The 18052-nt window shown below is 35.7% G+C and overlaps 1 protein-coding gene across 2 annotated transcripts in view; it reads right to left on the minus strand.

Annotated features, from left to right (window-relative positions):
* The window catches only part of CACNA2D1 (calcium voltage-gated channel auxiliary subunit alpha2delta 1), a 512722-nt gene that overhangs the window by 25567 nt on the left and 469103 nt on the right, over positions 1-18052 (minus strand). For both annotated transcript variants that reach the window (XM_078060091.1, XM_078060090.1), the window contains 10 exons: positions 11962-12059; positions 9424-9511; positions 8249-8311; positions 7506-7609; positions 6516-6602; positions 3357-3424; positions 2939-2977; positions 1465-1536; positions 297-449; positions 161-213 (listed from right to left, as the gene is read on the minus strand). In XM_078060091.1, coding sequence (XP_077916217.1) covers positions 161-213; positions 297-449; positions 1465-1536; positions 2939-2977; positions 3357-3424; positions 6516-6602; positions 7506-7609; positions 8249-8311; positions 9424-9511; positions 11962-12059 — 825 coding nt within the window. The remainder of the gene's footprint in view (positions 1-160; positions 214-296; positions 450-1464; positions 1537-2938; positions 2978-3356; positions 3425-6515; positions 6603-7505; positions 7610-8248; positions 8312-9423; positions 9512-11961; positions 12060-18052) is intronic.

The raw sequence follows: 18052 nt of genomic DNA on the forward strand, positions 1-18052 counted from the left end.
GCTTTAAATGGACCATGTCAATATGATCAGAATGTGATTTTGGAAACGAAAGAAAGGAGCTCCCCTAATAATGATTCACATGTCACAAAATCAGCATTGCCATCAAATCCGTTACCATTTTACACCCCCTTTCTCATTACCAGTAAAAATCGTGACTTACCAAGCAGCGGCAGTGGCCCACCAGCCAACGTGTAATATGTCTGCTATTGATGGCTAGAAAATAGAATTCAAGAGTCGTTACGTGAGTGGACGCTGAGTGCGCGCTGGAGAGGAACTGGGGTGGGGAGGTTACTGACCACGTACGCCGAGCGATGCCCTGCTCCTTGCTTGGGTGCAGCGCCGGGTTCACACACCGACTGATAATCGTAAGACTTGTTAAAAGCGTAAACCGATATATTAACCAGGTGTCTCATCAAACTTGGATCGATCTCTCCAAAAAATCGTCCAATCTAGTACAGAAGGGAAAAATAATAGAGTTTCAAACTGACGCCATGTGTTAACACCCCAACCGTTGCCATGAAGAGCAGTGAGACAAACTGTCACCTAAAACTCCTCTGGAGCTGACACACCAGAGCCGGGAAGCTGTACGGGACATTCCGAAAGAAGGGAAGTGAGATGAGGAGTTCTCACCACTCAGGGAATCTGTGTGATGTTTGCGGAAAGAATGGACACGGCTGACTGCCCCACGAATTCCTTGTGGGGAAGAGGAAAGTAGCATAACTGAGAGAAAGGGGTGGGATTGGAAACAGAAGAGGATCCTAAAGGGGCAAACGCGAGGCTCATCAAAGCCAGCCCATAAACATAGCCAGTTAAGAAATGCTCATTGTTGGGGCGCCTGGCTGGCTCAGTTGTTAAGCGTCTGCCTTCGGCTCAGGTCATGGTCCCAGGGTCCTGGGATCGAGTCCCTTATCTGGGGATATCTGGCTTCTCCCTCCCCCTCTGCTTGTCCTTGGGGTCTCTCTCAAATAAAATCTTCAAAATAAATAAATAAGAAAATGCTCATTGTTGAGAGATCTTTCCTTTTTAAAGAGAAGCCAGAAAGGTAGATTCAGAAATGAGGTAAGCTGGCAACTAATTCTAATTTGCTTAAAATCCTGGGTGAACCAATTAGCTTATATGCTGCCAACATGTAAATTGGGGAACAGAAGCTACATCAGTTCAAAGCAGCCATGTATTGAATTAGATATTAATATTTAATGTGAACAAGAATAAAAAATTCATATCATGTTAAAATTCTCAACTATATGTTGTAATGGTAACTGTTAGTACTACAAAGGAAACTCCACTAACAAATATTACCAAACTGTATTTAGAATGTTTCATTAATAGTTTAGCATTTTGAAATTTATTTTATGTCAGTACTGTAATAGCGCATTAACTTCTATAATGGTTTGAAGGACTTTTGTAATACTGATCAGTGACATACACTTTGGAAACTATACTTTGTCCCACTCAAGTACCTACCTGGTTTGTATAATCATCATGATTTGCCATCAAAAGAAATCCGCCATCGTCTAGAATCACACAATCCATTACCTAATGAAATAAAAAACACATTTTGAGGATGGATATCATTACTCCATTGTAGGTAGATGATGATAACAAAAACAGGAGAAAGCTTCAACTTAAACATAATCAGGAGATTTTGATGAAATAAATTAAGGACACATACAGATACATATCAGACTCTCAGAGTTTCATATTCCCCGACCACCCATTCAGTTAAAACTGTCAACTCAATATGAATAAATCCTGAGAACAAATCAGAAATAAACTTTTTGCCATTCCAAATGGCAATCTTGTTGTCATTTGGTCATCTAAATGATCCAGGAAATTGGATAAACCAAAATATTTAATAATGTATAAACACATACTTAATATTTTGATAAGACATATCTTTAAAAATGCATTGTGGGTCACCATGCTTCAGACTTAAAAAAAAAAAAAAGAGGCAGCATGAGGATACTTAGGAGATTTAAAAGCAGAAAGCAAAACAAAAAATGCTCATCACAGAACTCAGTTCCCACCCAGTTTATATCATGTTTAAATGCAGGAATCAGTTTAATAATTTTTATTGTATAAAATAACAAAAACATTGTTTTCAGAGTTGAGGACATATGCATTCCATTTTCCTAATGTGGAAGCAGCTTGCTAAAAACCTTGGCTCTGAAAACAGTCTTCACAGTCTATATTTACAAAGTCTATGTAAAATGGAGAAACTATAAAAATAAAATGATTGGTTTATAATTTTGCATGACTAGAAATGATAAGATCATATGAACCCACTGTTTGCCTTGGAAATATACACACACATATAAGAAGACTGGAAGAAAATAGTGGAATTCTTCCTTTTTATTCTTGGAATAATACAGTGTCATTCTTAGAGAATGTTTAACTTTTGAAGACAGTTGACAAAGAAGTAGAAGTAACAGAAGACAATGTAAAATCCAATCCATGTAAGTGGAATTTGATTAAAAAAACAATTCCAAAATTTAGCTCAAAAAGTTTTCTCATCGCTATAAATACAGTGTGACCAAATACAGGTAAAATACAAAAAAAAAAAAGGAAGATTGCCCTAATAACCAGTAAAGGCCACTCGGATTAAAACTGCCCATTCAGGGGCACCTGGGTGGCTCAGTTGGTTTTGCGTCTGACTCCTCTGATTTTGGCTCAAGTCATGAGACTGAATACAACTGATTGTAGAGAAGAGAGTCTATACAGAAACAGGCTTTTTAAAAGACCTTAACATGCGAATATTTTTAAAAATAAGGTTAGGAATTATAAGCATATAACTCAAATTCTTATCTATAGGTTAATTCAAGGTTCCATAAAATAATAATTTTAGTGTTTATTTAAAAATTCCTGCATTTTTAGCATTAAAGTCTTCGCAATAGTAACACAAAAAATTACAGTTAAAAATTTTAAAGAGTTTTCTTACATCACTGTTCCTTTTGCAGTCACAAACTGGGCCAGCACACTGAAAGACAAAAATACAATTATTGCCACACATTTTTATTTTAAAAGAATGATTAAATGATATACTATTACCAGGTTAAAAATCTTAGAATAATTTATCAAGTCTAAAAGTAAGATTAAATGACAGTCTACCTATCATAAAAAAGTAATAGTTTTATCTTTATAAAATATCAAATAGCTATCTAGTATTTCAAACTATAACACTGAAATATTTTTCTAACTAATTTAAACAAAAAATCTTTCCAAAAATAGTAATTTATAGTTCTGCTTCAATTTAGTAGCACTGAAAATTTATTTTGTCAATGTTTCTTTACTTTTACTTTTCTCATTTGCATATGACATGGAGTATAGCATCAACATTTTTTAAAAAATTATCTTACCGGATCCCTGATTGATGTTTTGGTGAAATTCTCTATCCAAGAATTTACATCAATTTTAATTCCGACAACTGAAAAATGATGTAAGGAAAAATTGACACATACATTTAAAAAGTGTGGCTATGATTCTTAGTATCTATTTTTCCTCTCACATTTGAATATTCCTGGGCAGGCAAATTTAAGTTTCTTGAGATTAAATTAATTTCAGCTGTACACTGAAAAGTTGATTTAAATTAATTTAAAAAGTTGCAATTTTAGTTAGGAGCCATATAATATTCGCTATATGGTAATTTAGCATTAAATTTGGGTTGAATCTCATGTTTATTACAGAGATCTATTTCTTGGAATTTTCATTAAGAAGTAATGCCAATAGCTCTTAAACTATTAAATAATTTTATTTATATACGCAACACAGTTGATTCATTGGCCACAAGCTGGCCAATTAACTAATATACGTAGTAAGCTAAAAAAAAAAAAAAAGTGGTAGTGTCAGGAATAGCCTTTTCATAGGAGGTCACTCAAGTCGATTGTTTTCAGAGGCTTCCCTAGCCCTGCCGATGCATGCACCAGGTGCTTAAGAAATATATGTCCAGGAAAGATAAGTGGGTGGGAGGCGGAATGAATGAGTCACTGGGAGAATGAGTGAGTGAGTAAGTGAGCCACTGAATGAATGAGTTAGTAGTTGAACCAGTGAGGGGTAAAACTGCCCTCAGGAGCAGGAAAGCAATCGACCTTCTCAATCTGGCCTGAGGTATGCTTTCTTGAACATTAAAATACTGAATCATACAATGAAAAAAAAATTTCTACTTTATTGAACCCACTTATTCCAGGCTACTTCCACAACTGTTCAAAATCTTTGGGATACAGCAAAGGCAGTCCTAAGAGGAAAGTATATAGCAATACAAGCCTTTCTCAAGAAACAAGAAAGGTCTCAAATACACAACCTAACCCTACACCTAAAGGAGCTAGAGAAAAAACAGCAAATAAAGCCTAAACCCAGCAGGAGAAGAGAAATAATAAAGATCTGAGCAGAAATCAATGAAATAGAAACCAAAAGAACAGTAGAACAGATCAACGCAACTAGGAGCTGGTTCTTTGAAAGAATTAACAAGATTGATAAACCCCTGGCCAGACTTATCAAAAAGAAAAGAGAAAGGACCCAAATCAACAAAATCATGAATGAAAGAGGAGAGATCACAACCAACACCAAAGAAATACAATTATAAGAACATATTATGAACAACTGTATGCCAGCAAATTAGATAATCTGGAAGAAATGGATGTTTTCCTAGAGATGTATCAACTACCAAAACTGAACCAGGAAGAAAGAGAAAACCTGAACAGACCTATAACCACTAAGGAAATTGAAGCAGTCATCAAAAATCTCCCAACAAACAAGAGCCCAGGGCCAGATGGCTTCCCAGGGGAATTCTACCAAACATTTAAAGAATTAATACCTATTCTTCTGAAACTGTTCCAAAAAATAGAAATGGAAGGAAAACCTCCAAACTCATTTTATCCCCAAACCAGACAAAGATCCCATCAAAAAGGAGAATTACAGACCAATATCCTTGATGAACACGGATGCAAAAATTCTCACCAAAATACTAGCCAATAGGATCCAACAGTACATTAAATGGATTATTCAGCACGACCAAGTGGGATTTATCCGTGGGCTGCAAGGTTGGTTCAACATCCGCAAATCAATCAATGTGATACAATACATTTATAAAAGAAAGAACAAGAACCATATGATCCTCTCAATAGATGCAGAAAAAGCATTTGACAAAGTACAGCATCCTTTCTTGATCAAAACTCTTCAGAGTATAGGGATAGAGGGCACATACCTCAATATCATAAAATCCATCTATGAAAAACCCACAGCGAATATCATTCTCAATGGGGAAAAACAGAGAGCTTTCCCCCTAAGGTCAGGAACACGGCAGGGATGTCCACTATTCAACATAGTCCTAGAAGTCCTAGCCACAGCAATCAGACAACAAAAAGAAATCAAAGGCATCTGAATCGGCAAAGAAGAAGTGAAACTCTCACGGTTTGCAGGTGATATGATACTTTATGTGGAAAACCCAAAAGACTCCATCCCCAAAACTGCTAGAACTCATACAGGAATTCAGTAAAGTGGCAGGATATAAAATCAATGCACAGAAATCAGTGGCATTCCTATACACCACCACCAAGACAGAAGAAAGAGAAATGAAGGAGTCGATCCCATTTACAATTGCACCCAAAACCATAAGATACCTAGGAATAAATCTAACCAAGGAGGAAAAGAATCTGTACTCAGAAAACTACAAAATACTCATGAAAGAAATTGAGGAAGACACAAAGAAATGGAAAAACGTTCCATGGTCATGGATTGGAAGAACAAATATTGTGAAGATGTCAATGCTACCTAGAGCAATCTACACATTCAATGCAATCCCCATCAAAATACCATCCACTTTTTTCAAAGAAATGGAACAAATAATCCTAAAATTTGTATGGAACCAGAAAAGACCCCAAATAGCCAGAGGAATGTTGAAAAAGAAAAGCAAAGCTGGCGGCATCACAATTCCAGCCTACTTCCAATTTCCACTGATGCTCAGTTTTATGATTTGTTTTGTATTCTGGCCTGTTTTAGCAAGAAAAGTCATTTTTCTATTTTACTGTGATTTTATTTTTTAAAAAAGATTCTTACTACTTCATTTTTTCAGGTACATAGTACAGATATGCCATAACTTATTTATCTTTTCCCCCAATGATAAAAACTTAACTCTTCCTGTTTAACTTATTACAGATATTCACATCCTTGGCTGAATATCCTTTTGTGTACTTGAAAGTATCTTATAGGACAGACTTAGGAAGTGGAAATGTTGGATCAATCCGGCATTTAGAACTTTGATTTGACTCCATAAGTTTGCGTCAGCATTGTATAAGCATACACACTTTGAAAATCCCTCACCTCTATACAGTATCAACTTTACTATTCCCCAATCTCAGAGGTAACTATTTGTATTTTCTATTTTTAAAAATTTGCATGTCTGTCTGTATTTTGCTTTAGGCTTTCTGATGACCTTCCTGATAAGTATTGTGAAATTTTACTATAAATACTAGGTCACATTTAATTTTGGTCATGTGTATGTATACAATATACATCCTTACCTGCAGGTTTCAGAAGTTTTCCTTGGATATATATTTCTACAGCTTTGCTTACCATAATGCCTGATTCATAAGCACCAGGTCCGCTTTCTAAAAAAAGAAAAACAACAACAGAAAAGGAAAACAGGCCTGTCTAGATACATCAAATAGTGAATTTCTCTTAATAGGTGAATAGTGTTTTGCTGAAGTATTCTAGAATAGAGGTAACAAGGAGGTGTGTAGTCCTCTCTTCCCTCTTTTTTCTCTAAATACCAGGCTCACTGGAGTGTCCGTGAGTTATTCTGAATGAACTGACTTGGGGGTGTGAATTACTCAGCTGGGCTTCATCTACCTTCACAACAAAATGGATACATGCCAAATCTCTGCTTCATGACATTTGCTAAAATAGTGGGGAGGCCACTGAAGTGAAGTGGAAAGATTGTTCTTAGAACCCAAAACGGCCTTTGCATTTTAGAAGACCGAAGTTCCTGGACAAAACTCCAACAAAATTCTCTGAACTTCAGTTTCCCGACTTGTGAACATGAGGATGAATAACACCTCCCCCCAGAGAGGCTCGGGGATTAAATTAGGAAGGTTTTGGGACAGAACCCAAGAAAATATTTTAAAATGTGGGCTATTGATAATTTTCATAAATAATACATTGAACTAAAACTGATTAACTGATGAATTACATTTCCGAAAGTCACTAAACATTCATCACCTATTTGCAGTTTGTGAAACAAAGGATTATCTACATGTGTTTCTATGTATTACACATGCTGTAGATATGCTATCTCTTCATTACTGGCTGGCTATTTCCTGTGTAGGCATTTTACCTCCTCAACTAAATGAATGCTTGTGTCTTTCCAATGTCATGCATAGAGTATATACTGAATAAGGACTGTTCTGAGCAATTAGCTTAAAATGCATGGTTTTGGGGGGGGAAGCGGGTAGGAACAATAATTTATTTAAAAAAAAGGAAACTGAGAATGCTGAGTTCCAAGTAATACTTACTGTTAAAGTAGGGAGCAGTGAAAACATAGTTATCATTATCGAGACTCCTTTTATAGAAGCTGTCCTCATATGTTTCTGGGTTTTCTTGCCAGTTTTCTCCAGCCCTAAGGAGGAAATGGCTCATCATTTTTATTCTCTAATCTGCCTGATAACCTACTTTGCCGTGAACATCGTGAAATTTTACAGATATGCCTACATCTCAGGTATGTCTAAGAAAGTCAGTGGTAATTGATGGTGTAAATGATACTCGTTAATAAGCAATATATCACCATAGAATGATACTGAGAGTCAGAAAAAGCTCTTAGTTTTACTCTGCAGGTAATTATGTACAAGTCAGTTAATAGGTCAGTTAATAGTAATAAGCCTTCCCAGGCCACTTTACAGACTGTTCTGGAGATAAGAGATAAGATCCAATGAAGAACAGTGAAAACAATGAGGCGCTACGAACGTATTGCCAATAGACTATGACCATTATGTTCATTTAGGTACGCTTGTGTCTACAGAGACAAAAAATCTTTTAAATTTTGCAATAAACATCCAAAATATCCAAAAGTATCACTGAATAATCATACAGCATTTTTAAAGAAATAGGGGATTTTTTACTATTGTAAATAGGTTAAGTGACTCCATGTTAATCTAAGAATAAGTTTCTCTACACAGTGGTTTCCTTATCTAGTAATGTAAACATCCTCAGAGTAGTCCTTTGTAATGTACTGATTTCTACAGATCTTACTTGAACTTACTCTTTGGGATAAACTCTGGTAATCCCTCCATCAGTCACAACAAACCGCGCTTTCACTCCCTTGCTAAAACAGAAGACAGAAGAAGGAAATTTTTTATTCCATTTACTCTCGGTAAGATAATAATTTAGGTGTTGACGTAATAATAAATGAGCAATAGTAAATAATAAATGAAATAAAATGAGTTCCTAAAATAAAGGAAGACAAAGTAAATATATCAATATATGTAAACTATGTTTTATTAGTGAAAATATCTGGGAAATGGAGGATTCTCTAGGAAGATACTTCATAGTAAGGAAGAATACAGCTGCATTTTGAATTAGCAGAGATGACAGAGGCAGCAGGACGATCTTACATGTAGAGCCAAGAGTGAACATTAAGGGAAAGCTTGTGAAGAATGTGACAGTATTTGGTGTCATAAAAACATAAGGCACAAGGTAAGAAGCAACAGGAAGTAAAGTTTCAAGGACCAGCTTCTTCAGACTGGTCAGCTCATCAGTGATCTTGGAATCCATGCCGGAGAGCTTCACCTTTATCCTGAAACTGGAAGTTATGCACTTTGAGAGTAAGACTGATAGGGGTGAGTTCTACGGAGAACAGACGAGGGGCTATGGGGAGAGGAATCGGAAGCCCTAAAGGCAGAAAGAGCAGTTGCTATCATTTCTTAGAAATGGGAAATTAGGAATTTGGCTGTGAAGAAGACAGGGCAACATTGTTAGGAGAAATATTTAGCATTTGGTGACTGACTGGAAATGGAGTCGGGACTGTAAATGAGAACCATAACTGGATTTCTCAATTTATTGACTGGGTGTGCAGTAGTGTTATTAAAAGGTCAATCAAACATTCACTGGAAGCCCCATTCTATCACAAACACTGAAACACAAACACGCCTATTTAATTTGGTTTGTTCATACTGCAGTGTATAAGCAGAGAAAGCTAAGTAAGTGTGCAGGTGTTCGTCCTGACACACGCCCACAACTGCAAATGCAAGTTGTCAACAATTGCAAGATGTTTTTCTCAGGAAATTGTTATTAAAGATAAATGATAAAGTCTAAATTTATGAGGCCTATTTTCCAAATATTTCTCGGGGAAAAGCTAAACTGAAATGCAGAATATATATATATATATATATTTTTTTTTTTTTTTTTTTTTTTTCATTAATAAGAACAAATACTCACATGTTTTTCTGCTTACTCCAGTAATTTTGGACAAGTTCATTTGTAAAGCCTGCATCCAGCAAGACTCTATTAATCAAATCCGTGTTACCTAACACAGAAAAAGGATAGCCTCAATTACACCTGCATAGTTTCTCCATTAAGATAATAATGAAACAAATACATTCTCTATTTATAAAAGCAACTTAGAGTGGATAATATTTCTGTGAATTACAAAATATATCCAATATTAATTTTCTGCATGTTTTTTTAATATTGTTCATCTTACCTCCTATTTTTCAGGCTATGGCCAGAATTAATAGAAAAGCCAATTCTAAATGAAAATTATTTTGTAAACTTTAAAATAAACAATGAGGAAATAGCCTTTTTTTTTTTTTTAAATAGGTTAGTATGGTGATTCTAAATGATCATAATTTAATGGACAATTTTATATATCAAGATAAAACTACTTAATATGTATAGTTTCCTGTTTGTATGTTTTGGCCAAGGAACTGAATAACTTAACACAGCCCAGCACTATCCCAAGAAGGCTTTTGGAATCTGCTGGTAATGGTGAAAGACCACAGGCTTCAGGTTGTCATTTCTGGAATAACCAAAGAACATCTTAGCCCAAGTTCATAGGTAATGGAGGGGCAGATGGCCATGACCAAGGGTCAATTAATAAACATTCTTGAACAAAAAACGTCACCTTTTCATTTCTCTTGGCTCCTCTGTTCCAAGCCCATGAAACTCTGAATAACCTCCAAGTATATATATACTCTGAAACTTCACATTTTTGATAAAATTTCATTTTACTCAGGTAAGGAATATGGGGTCTTAAATATCTTATTACTACAGAGGTGGGGAGTAGACTGGAAAACATTTTAATTGATATTCTTAAATTTAATATATCTTTCACCCAATTTTAAAGGATCAGCTTAATCCATATTTTAGACTTCATTTTAGGAACTATTTTTATTATAGCAGAAAATGAATCACTTTGAAAAACAGTTCCATTTGAAAAGTGAAAGATACAATTTACTTGCCACAAATCCTTTTAGGTCAAAGAAATGAGACCATTATTCTAATTCATAATATAAATCAATGTTGCAAGTAATTTCATAATTGCATTCATATTTTAATTACACTGTAATTTTAAAATATGCCCCCTGCTGCATGCAATACATCAACAGATTATCAGTACTGAGCTTTACCGTTTTACACACATATAATCTCATTTCTATATTCCAAAATAATGGGGGATATGAAGAAGACAACAGCTTTATAGCAGAAACATTTAGGTAGGCTAATAAATAAACAGTGAGAATTGTAATTTTACTGACGGATTAAATACTTCCCTAAAAGCAAAATTAAAATAGCCTGAACCCCTTGAAAAGAAACTATTTAGATTTCAATCACTGATACTTTTAGTTCTACACATTATTTGATAGCATGAGCATGATTGAGGAAACTATAAATTTTACAGCTATTTTTTTTAAAGATTTTATTTATTAGAGCGTGAACAAGCTGTGGGGAGGAGCAGAGGGAGAGGGGAAGCAGACTCCCCGCTGGGCAGGGAGCCGGCCACTACTCGCTCCTCAGGGCTCTGGGGCTTGATCTACCCATGACTGGTTTTCAGAGTAGCTCATTCTAATTCTGGTAGCTAAAGTGAGCGGTGCTAGGAAGTTCGTTCTTTTTATGAGATAAATTTAAATTTAAGAGATGGCTTCAATTCACTTTTTATAACTGAGGATGTGCTTTAACTCTTCCTGATGGAAAGGAAAATGATTTTAAAAAAGAAAAGCACAGGGGCACCTGGGTGGCTCAGTGGGTTAAGCATCTGACTTCGCCCCAGGTCATGATCCTGGGGTCCTGGGATGGAGCCCCGCCTGAGGCATGAGCCTGGGAGCCTGCTTCTCCCTCTGCCCCTCCCCCCTGCTCGTGTTTTCTCTCTCTCAAATAAATAAATAAAATCTTAAAAAAAAAAAATAAAAGCACAGGAGAAGAAAGAGTGAGGAAGCAGGGAGGAGGAGGAAAGGACATAAAAGTCAGTTACTGTTACTTTTTTTTTTCAAGTTATATTTACTAAGAGATAAATCGATAAAAATATGTTGTATGTTTTCCTCTATATAGCAAGAACAATGCAATGAAAAACCTTCAAAATATTGAACACTATATCTGAAACTAATGATGTACTTTAATTGAATTTAAATAAAATAGAGGCTACGGAGTGTGTGTGTGTGTGTGTGTGTGTATATATATATATATATAAAATCAAAATTAAGTTTCTTAAATTTGAAAGGAGCCAAGGTAAGGATACCCTATTTACATTTAAACATTCGCAGGTATCTATTACCTGGCTTTGAAAATGTGATTTTCCTTCACAATGAAATAAAAATTCTTTAATATATAAAAGGCCAAATTGTTATATTTCACCATTAAAAATTTACACCGTAAATCAAGAAGCCAGCACACCAACACACTAATTGGAACCCAGAGTTGACCATGTTGGGCAGAGTGACGGTGACACTAAACAACTATTACAAATCGATCTATACTTACAGGATGGGTTGTTTGGCGTTTTTCTATCAATAAACTCATTGAAATTCAAAAGAAATTCAGTGTTGTTATCTGATATTTTAAGGTCATTGCAGTAATCTCTGAAAAAAAATAAGACATGAGCTATGAAAATCACAACTTTAAAAAAAGTACACAGCCATCAGAGGAAGTGAAAACACTTTCTTTTACTACCTCTATGACTTTGCAAGCTGTTTAATTTCTTATTTCCATTTCCTCCTCTCTATAATGAAACAACACTTTTGAGAATAAGGGCTGAGTAGGGATAATATATGTTAAGCACCTACCCTCTGGGCAACAGGTGCTCAATAAATGTTAGCTTTTGTTGTTCTTAATGCACTATTTTCATTTTATGTTGGAGTTTCCATGTAGAAATTAACAGAGAAAATTTAAAATACTCACTACATACCAAGAATAAACCCATCGTATGGTAACACTTTTATGAGAAATTACTGTTTTAAAAAAATAACCTAGTGAAAAAAAGTGGCACTGATTTACCTATTTGCAAATCTCTTCAATGCCTGGCTTAAGTATGCCTCTACATTCCATCAACGGCAAGATTCTATTTGGGCACATGAAAAAAATGTGTTCTCCTAAAGATATGCAGCTGGAAAAGACAGAATTATACGCTTCTCCAGTGTTGTAGCTATTCTTCTTCCTTTTTTTAATAACATACCAAAACTTGATTACTAGTAATTTCTTGGTAGTTAGTTATAATATGGAATTTGAAACAATGAACTTTTTGTACTGTTACACTAAAATTCAATGCATTATCTTACACTTTAAATCAATCTGATTTTGTAACCTCATGAATTGGTTATTTGGAAAATTTGCAGATCTGCCAAACGATGACACATTTCATTATAAGATTGAAAAATCATATTCATTAATATCATCACACTAGTGTCACCAGATAACTACTGGGAAACACTAAATACAAATTCCCCCCCAAATTCTTATTTTTGTGTGAAAGCACAGATTTTGTCATGAGCAACAAACCCTGTTGTTTTCTTCAAAGTAGAAGCCTTCCTTGATTTTTGAGAAAATGTTTATCAAATACCTAAGTCATTCTGTCAAGTAAAATTCTATTTCCTGAAAAAAGCGCAAAGAGCACCTACTTCAGCTCTAAATTCAATCCCACGAGTGCTTTCTTTGAGACAGCCGAGTTACTCTGGTATGCGGCAGAACTCCCATCTTCTTCCCACTGAGTATTAAAAGACATGTACTCGAGGGTAAAGCTTCAATGAACCTAATAATTTTTACTGCTCGTATCAAGGATATTTTAACGTGAGACTGGCTTTTCCCCTGGCAAGAAAGATTACAACAGCTACCAGGAGCCTTTAGTGTTACTGCCTGGATTCCTGCTAAGGTATCAGCTCCTCACGGCTTTTCTACCTGCCAAGGTTGACATGAAGAAGAGAAAAACATTTACTGCTGTTTTAGGAACACAGCTTTGACCTGGTCGGTTCTCTGAAAGGGCTTCTGGAACCCACGGGTTTTGAGACCACTACTTTGAGAACTGCTAACCTAAGTGTTTTGGAAATTGAGAATAAATAGAAAACAACATAAATGTAAGGTTGTCATTATACTAACTAGGTTAATGCAACAGATGGGATAATCAAATATTGAAGACAGACGTGCAATTGTGTAGTGAACATTTTCAGATGCAAGGCCATCACCTAAATAGAAAGCCTCAGACAGTAAAGAGAATGTCAGAACTTCAAAAACAAACAAACAAACAAAAACCCACAAAACTCAGTTCTTAGAAAAATTTAGTTTTGAGGCAGGGTTTAGAAAGGTTGCATGATTTTTACTCATTCATTATTGACAGAGTTAAAATGGACTTCTTCCCACAATTAGCATTTAATTACAGGCTATCACATACTGTTCCTTTCTCCTTCTAACTCATCTTTGAAATGTCTTTTTCATTTCTGAGAAATAGCAGAATTATTCCATTTCTTAGACCTTTCATCCCTTTGCATACCTTCTAAAGGTAGAAACAATGCTCTATACATTTATATTTTACTCAGAGGTACTGTATATTCTTCTGAGATCTTGAAATAGCAAGGAAATTTCCTAATGTGAAATGGGATACTACAACTAATTTACGACAGAGTTCTCCTGAGCAATAAAAATAATCATTCATGTAAAATACTTAATACATGTTAGTTGAATTCATTGGCTTGTCCCACAAGCTGTAACATTTCCCTTCTCTAGTATTTACTCCTTCCCTAAACACATGGGCAAATTCTACTCTTCCAGTCAGACCACAAAAATGGTTCATATGTTAATCCTTGCTGAACTGAATAGTCATTGCTTACAAACTGGGAACTGGAATTCAGAGTTACATTTATCCTCTGAGTACTGGGACTTCTACCCTATTTTCCACACTACCTAAGAGTAAAGCTCAGAAAGCCAGTCTGCTATTCAATAATTGGGAGAGACGAATGAAGAAGTTGCCTAGAGAAAAACACAGATCTGAGATGGAAGGAGAGTCTTATCAATATATCACATCTAATTTCAATCTCTTCTTACACTGTTAATGAATCAACATGTTAACATTCTGTGGGATCTTGTTCTGCCTCTAATATTCTTTCTAGCTGAAACTGGTTTTAGCAGTTTTAAGATGGTCAGTTACTTTTACTGGAAAAAGTGGTAAGATTGTAGGTATTTTTAATAATGGGTTTTAAAATATTCTTTACATATTTATAGATTCTACAGACACCATATGTATTTATTGAGCACCTACTGTGTGCCAGGCAATGGATGGGATGTTGGGTATTGAATGGTGAGTCAAACAGGTTGCTTTACTGGGGAAAGTAAATGACATAAAATGGACCAGTGCTCTAGTAAGGGAAACACAGTATTCTATGAAGCCGTCAGCAAGGATGTCTAATGCAGTGAAAATGGGAAGGAAATTCCTAGATCAAGGAGCTTTGAAGTTGGGGTTCGGGACAGAGTGGGCTGTGTCTGAGTACAGTCCAAAATAGAAGAGAAAATTAGCGGATCGAAAGAGTTAAGAGAGGGGGAAGAAAAAAAAAAAAAAAACCAGCACACACAGGAATCAAGAGAAGTTTAATGTGTTTGGAATTTAGAGCAGAGGTTGGCAAACTTTTTGTTCCAGGGCCAGATAATAAATGATTCAGACTCTATGGGCTATAAGGTCTATGCCACAACTCATCAACTCTGCCTTTGTAGTGAAAGCAGCCACAGACAATACATAGCCAAATGAGTATGGCTGTGTTCTAATAAAACTTTGTATGAAACAGGCAGGCTGCAGGCTATAATTTGCTGGCCCCGGATTTAGAGTATAAGGACCACATTGTAAACTGGGACCCAGTAACAGAGCAGCTGAAAGCTATGATATAAGGTACAGAGCATCACAAGACACTACTGAGCTATTGGTTCATACTTAGCAGAGGAGAAACAAAATTTTATTCACATTCTAGAAACTCTCTCCAGTTCTAGAAATTGAGACCAGACTGGGAAGTAAAGGGGGATTTGGGGAGGTAGGGACATCAAGTAGGAGGCAGCTGTAGTAGCTTAGATCCGAGAAAGCACTGACCTGGTGAGAACAAAGGCACCAGAGTTTGGCCAATATACTTGAGACTCGTAAAATAAATTCTGTTTGGCAAGACTTGGTGATTGTGTAAAAGTTAGATATAAAGGGAACGGAGCAAAGACAAATGCTTAGGAGACACTGAGTTGAATCACACTGAAGAGATATTCTTGTTAGTTTTCCATAAACATGAATGTCTCCCACTGAAATATGTAGGTAGACATAAAGTCTGGAAATATATTGCTTGATCCTATATTGTAATGTAATGTCAATAAATGACATGTCTCTTTTGTCTCTAGACATTATGGCCATCTTGTGGATTTGGATGGCATCGCCTCAAACTATCGACATCAAATAGATGGGTGGTGTGTCTGCAGACACGGAGTAACAGGAGGCCCTAAGCTACACCTTCACGTAAGCCAACTGCAGAAGAAAAGAAACTCAGGAAAGAGACTGAATGCGCAGCCAAAGGAGGGAGGAAGAAAACCCAAACAGTGTGTCACCAAGGAAGGAGAGGCAAAGAATACTCCAGGAGAGTGGGATCAGCAGTGTCAAACAATGAAGGAAATTGAAGCAGGAGAAGCTACTGAGGGGCAAGGTCACTCCTGAAGCCAAGAATATGCTTTGTTAGCAGAGTTTGGTCAAAAAGTTACATCTATTCCCTATTTTCAAGAACCACCAAAAATTCAGACATCTTTATGTTGAACAAAAATTGGTCTGAGTTACTCTTTAATTTTGTGAGCTGTCTTTGGGTTCTTACAGTAATTTCTTTAAGAAGTATAAAATGTGAGAAATTAATAATACACCATTCTGAATCTTTTCAAGAGTTTAGCCTAGATTAATAGAATTATATTAATTTGATATTATTATATGTGTCTGTTACAGAGTGTAAATTAAGAACCAAGGAACGAAGAAAAACAAAGCTGGAGGCATCACAATTCTGAACTTCAAGTTACATTACAAAGCTGTAGTAATCAAAACAGTATGGTACTGGCACAAAAATAGACACATAGATCAACAGAAGAGAAAACCCAGAAATGAACCCATGATTATATGGTCAATTAATCTTTGACAGAGCAGGAAAGAATATCCAATGGGAAAAAGATGGTCTCTTCAACAAATGGAGTTGGGAAAACTGGACAGCAACGTGCAAAAGAATGAAACTGGACCACTTTCTTACACTAGACCCAACAATAAATTCAAAATGGATGAAAGACCTAAATGTGAGACTTGAAACCATGTCTCCTGAGGCAAGGGAAACAAAATAAAAAATAAACTATCAGGACTTCATCCAAAAAAAAGCTTCTGCACAGTTAAGGAAAGAAGCACTCAACAAAACTAATAGGCAACCTATGGAATGGGAGATTATATTTGCAAATGACCTATCCAATACAGGGTTAGTATCCAAAATATATAAAGACTTATAAAACTCAACACCCAAAAATGAATAATCCAATTAAAAAATGGGCAGAAGACATGAGTAGACAGTTTTTCCAAAGAAGACATACAGATGGCCAAAAGACACATGGATAAATGCTCAAAATCAATTATCAAAGAAATGTTAATCAAAACTACAATGAGACATCACCTCATACCTGACAGAATGGTCAAAATCAAAAACACGAGAAAGAACAAGTGTTGGCAAGGATGTGGAGAAAGGGGAACCCTCCTACACTGTTGCTGGGAATGCAAACTGGTGCAGCCACTCTGGAAAACAGTACGGGGGTTCTTGAAACACTTAAAAATATAGCTACCTTACAATATAGCGATCTCACTACTAGGTGTTTACCCAAAGAATACAAAAATACTAATTCAAAGAGATACATGCACCCTGATGTTTATAGCAGCATTATCCATAATAGTCAAATTATGAAAACAGCCCAAGCATCCACTGACTGATGAATGGATAAAGAAGATGTGGTATATACACACGAAAGAATATTACTCAGCCATAAAAAAGAATGAAATCTTGCCATTTGCAACAACATGGATGGAGCTAGAGTAGTAGTAGTATGCTAAGCAAAATAAGTCTATTAGAGAAAGATAAATACTATATAATTTCACTCATATGTGGAATTTAAGAAACAAACAAAGGGGGAAAGAAAAAATTGAGAGAGGCAAAGCAAGAAACAGAGTCTTAACTATAGAGAACAAAATGACGGTTACCAGAGGGGAGGTGGGTGTGGGGATGGGTGGGATAGGTGATGGGGATTAAGAAGGGCACTTGTGATGAGCACCAGGCATTGTACGGAAGTGGTGAATCACTATACTGTACACCTGAACCTAATATTACACAGTATGTTAACTGGAATTTAAATAAAAACTTATTAAAAAAAAAAGAACTAAGAAAAAAAATAAAAATAAAGAACACTCTTGATTATTGAGTATCAAATAATTACACAAAAATAGCGGTAGGGAGAAAGAGGTATAAGGGTTAGGGAAGGGGGATTATATGAGAAATAAAATTGGGGAAGAGAAAAAAGAATATTAATCTTAAAAATTATATGAGAAAATGTC

The sequence above is a fragment of the Halichoerus grypus genome, chromosome 12 (genome assembly GCF_964656455.1).
Source record: "Halichoerus grypus chromosome 12, mHalGry1.hap1.1, whole genome shotgun sequence".
NCBI lineage: Eukaryota > Metazoa > Chordata > Mammalia > Carnivora > Phocidae > Halichoerus > Halichoerus grypus.